Source organism: Ranitomeya variabilis, chromosome 4 (assembly GCF_051348905.1).
Source record: "Ranitomeya variabilis isolate aRanVar5 chromosome 4, aRanVar5.hap1, whole genome shotgun sequence".
Taxonomy (NCBI): Eukaryota; Metazoa; Chordata; class Amphibia; order Anura; family Dendrobatidae; genus Ranitomeya; species Ranitomeya variabilis.
Window position 1 is genome coordinate 294,979,062 of NC_135235.1, and position 3,734 is coordinate 294,982,795.

At 36.9% G+C, this 3,734-nt stretch overlaps 1 protein-coding gene across 1 annotated transcript; it reads right to left on the reverse strand.

Annotated features, from left to right (window-relative positions):
* Positions 1-2,400: 2,400 nt before the first annotated feature.
* LOC143768859 (olfactory receptor 5V1-like) lies at positions 2,401-3,330 on the reverse strand. Its single transcript, XM_077257483.1, has one exon. The coding sequence runs from the start codon at positions 3,328-3,330 to the stop codon at positions 2,401-2,403; it is 930 nt and encodes a 309-aa protein (XP_077113598.1).
* Positions 3,331-3,734: the final 404 nt, after the last annotated feature.

A 3,734-nucleotide genomic window follows, 5' to 3' on the forward strand; every position in this document is an offset into this window, starting at 1 on the left:
GTACCAACCTCTTGTGTGGCACGTTATCAAACGCTTTGGAAAAATTAAGATATACCACGCCCAGTGACTCACCTTGGTCCAATCTATAGCTTACCTCTTCATAAAAACTGATTAGATTGGTTTGACAGGAGCGATTCCTCATAAACTCATGCTGATATGGAGTTAAACAGTTATTCTCATTGAAATAATCCAGAATAACATCCCTCAGAAACCCTTCAAATATTTTACCAGCGATAGAGGTTAGACTTACTGGCCTATAGTTTCCATGTTTACTTTTAGAGCCCTTTTTGAATATTGGTACCACATTTGCTATGCGCCAGTCCTGTGGAACAGACCCTGTCACTATAGAGTCCCTAAATATAAGAAATAATGGCTTGTCTATTACATTACTTAGTTCTCTTAGTATTCATGGGTGTATGCCATCCAGACCTGGAGATTTATCTATTTTAATCTTATTTAGCCGGTTTCGCACCTCTTCTTGGGTTAGATTGGAGACCCTTAATATAGGGTTTTCTTTGTCTCTCGGCATTTCACCTAACATTTTATTTTCCATCGTGAATACAGTGGAAAAGAATGTGTTTAATAATTAGCTTTTTCTTCTTCATCTACAACCATTCTTTCCTCACAATTTTTTAAAGGGCTTACACTTTCATTTATGATTCTTTTACTATTGATATAGTTGAAGAACAGTTTGGGATTATTTTTACTCTCCTTAGCAATGTGCTTCTCCGTTTCCTTTTTGGCAGCTTTAATTTGTATTTTAGATAAAGTATTTTTCTCCCTATAGCTTTTTAGAGCTTCAACGGTGCCATCCTGCTTTAGTAGTGTAAATGCTTTCTTTTTACTGCTAATTGCACCTCTTATTTCTTTGTTTAGCCACATTGGATTTTTCCTATTTCTTGTCCTTTTATTCCCGCAAGGTTTAAACCGCTTACAGTGCCTATTTAGGATGTTCTTAAACATTTCCCATTCATTATCTGTATTCTTATTTCTGAGGACATTGTCCCAGTCAACCAGATTAAGGGCATCTCTAAGCTGGTCAAACTTTGCCTTCCTAAAGTTCAGTGTTTTTGTGACTCCCAGACAAATCCCCCTAGCGAAAGACAAGTGAAACTGTACAATATTGTGGTCGCTATTTCCTAGATGACCGATGACCTGCAGATTTGTTATTTTGTCAGGTCTATTAGATAGTATTAGGTCTAAAAGTGCTGCTCCTCTAGTTGGATTCTGCACCAATTGTGAAAGATAATTTTTCTTGGTTATTAGCAGAAATCTGTTACATTTATGGGTTTCGCAGGTCTCTGTTTCCCTGTTAATATCCGGGTAGTTAAAGTCCCCTATAGCAAGGACCTCATTATGGGTTGCAGCTTCATCTACCTGCCTTAGTAGTAGACTTTCCATGATTTTTGTTATATTTGGGGGTTTGTAGCAGACCCCAATGAGAATATTGTTACTATTTTTCCCTCAATGTATTTCGACCCATAAAGACTCAACATCCTCATTCCCTTCGCTAATATCCTCCTTTAAAGTGGACTTTAGACAAGACTTTACATAAAGACAAACCCCTACTCCTCTCCGATTTTGTAACCCTGTAAGTTAACTGCCTAGTCATAGCTTTCATCTAATCATATCTTGGTTATTCCCACTATGTCATAGTTACCTGTAGATATTTCTGCTTCTAGTTCTTCCATCTTGTTTGTCAGGCTTCTGGCGTTTGTGAGCATGCAGTTTAGAGAATTTTGTTTTGTTCCAATCTCCTCCTTGTGGATTGAAATTTTCTTACCTCCCTTCCAAGTATGTTGCCTTGGGTCTTCTTTGCCGCACCTCATATCCTTCATCAGTATATTTTCTGGCTTCATGCTCGTGTCTAACATTTTTCTTCCCGTCCCCTCTTCTAGTTTAACGCCCTCCTGATGAGTGTAGCGAGTCTTATGGTGAATGTGTGTTTCCCAGGTTTGTTGAGGTGTAGGCTGTATCTGGCAAGGAATCCGTTGTACAAGTAATTAACACCGTGGTCCAGGAATCTGAATCCTTGTTGTCTGCACCATCGTCTTAGCCAGTTGTTCACATCAAGGATCCTGTTCCATCTCCTATGGTGTAGCACAATGATCCAGAGGGGACTAGCACTATAAAAGATATGGAAATCTTAGAGTTTTACAGACGAGTGATAGGAGCTCAGAGCGCACAGTTCATCATCAAACATATCAATTGAATAACAAATTATATTAATCCTAAAAATATATTTTCAATATTTGACTTGATCTCTACAGTCAGGTCCAAATCATTTAAGACTTTTACTTTTGGATTTAGACTAAATTGCAAACTGTGCACCAAGCAACATATTATATTGTATATGCTGAAAATGAAATGAAAAAATTAAAAATGAACAGAAAAAATGTATCAGAATTTTATCTTCTGTAAAAATATATGTTTGATACTTAATTTGACCTCTATGTTCCTTAGGCTGTATATAAAAGGGTTTAAGAAAGGAGCAATAACAGTGTACATTAAAGAGACCACGCTGTTTTGCCCAATCCTATATTTTGACCTCGATCTGAGGTACATAAAAATTGCCGAACCGTAAAATATTGCAACAACTATTAAGTGAGAGGAGCAGGTTGCAAATGTCTTTTTCTTGCTGGATGTGGAACGAAGTTTTAGAATTTTTGAAATGATCTCCACATAGGAAATTATTATTAGTATGAATAAACCAATTACAAGACAGCCGCCAATCACAAATATCACAAGTTCATTAACCCAAATGTCCTGGCAAGAGAGTTCTAGGACGGGTGGCACATCGCAAAAGATATGGTCTATCTCTTTTGATCCACAGAACGGTAATGAAAAAGTGAATGTTGTGTGAATTAGAGAATTCACTGCAGCAACGACGTATGATCCCACTATGTGCTGGATACAGACCACTTCACTCATAATCACAGTATACAACAGAGGGTGACATATGGCGTTATAGCAGTCATAAGCCATGGCTCCCAGCATACAGCATTCTGTTCCACCCAACAGCAAGAAACAATACATCTGTATAGCGCAGCCAGAGAAGGAGATGGCATTACATTCTGGCCATAGACTGGACAACATCTTCGGGATGGTACAGGAAACATATAGTATTTCCAAAAGAGCAAAATTAGCAAGAAAAAAATACATTGGAGTGTGGAGGCTCGGACTAAGCTTGTATGCAAGGATTATAGATAGGTTCCCACACACAGTGATGATGTATGTACATAAGATCGGAAAAAGGAAGAATTGATTCTCGATAACTCCAGAAAATCCCAGAAGAATAAATCCTGTTACCATTGTGTGATTGCTATTCATTTCATAAGATTTCCTATAATAGAAAGAAAAATAATGAAATTTTAATTAAGTAACAAATCTACTATGTTTTTTAAATAAGTAATAGAATATAAGATGACATATCAATACATGATCTACAGGAGCAATTGTTAGCAAAATGCTGGGCAAGGACAATTTTATCCCTGTCCCTTAAAGTCACTGAGGTTCTTTAGATCAACCATTAATTTTTTTTACCCCAAAATCACAGGTACATAGTAAAAAAGCCACTTACTATAATGGACAGAGATTTGTCCAGAAGAAGATCTTTGTTTGGTCCTATTGTTCTCTTCACAATTTTTATCTGCTTCTTGTTCCATTATTTTTCTGAACTGTTGAAACCATTAAAGATGCATCTTAAATGGCAAATGAACCATTCCTTTATTATT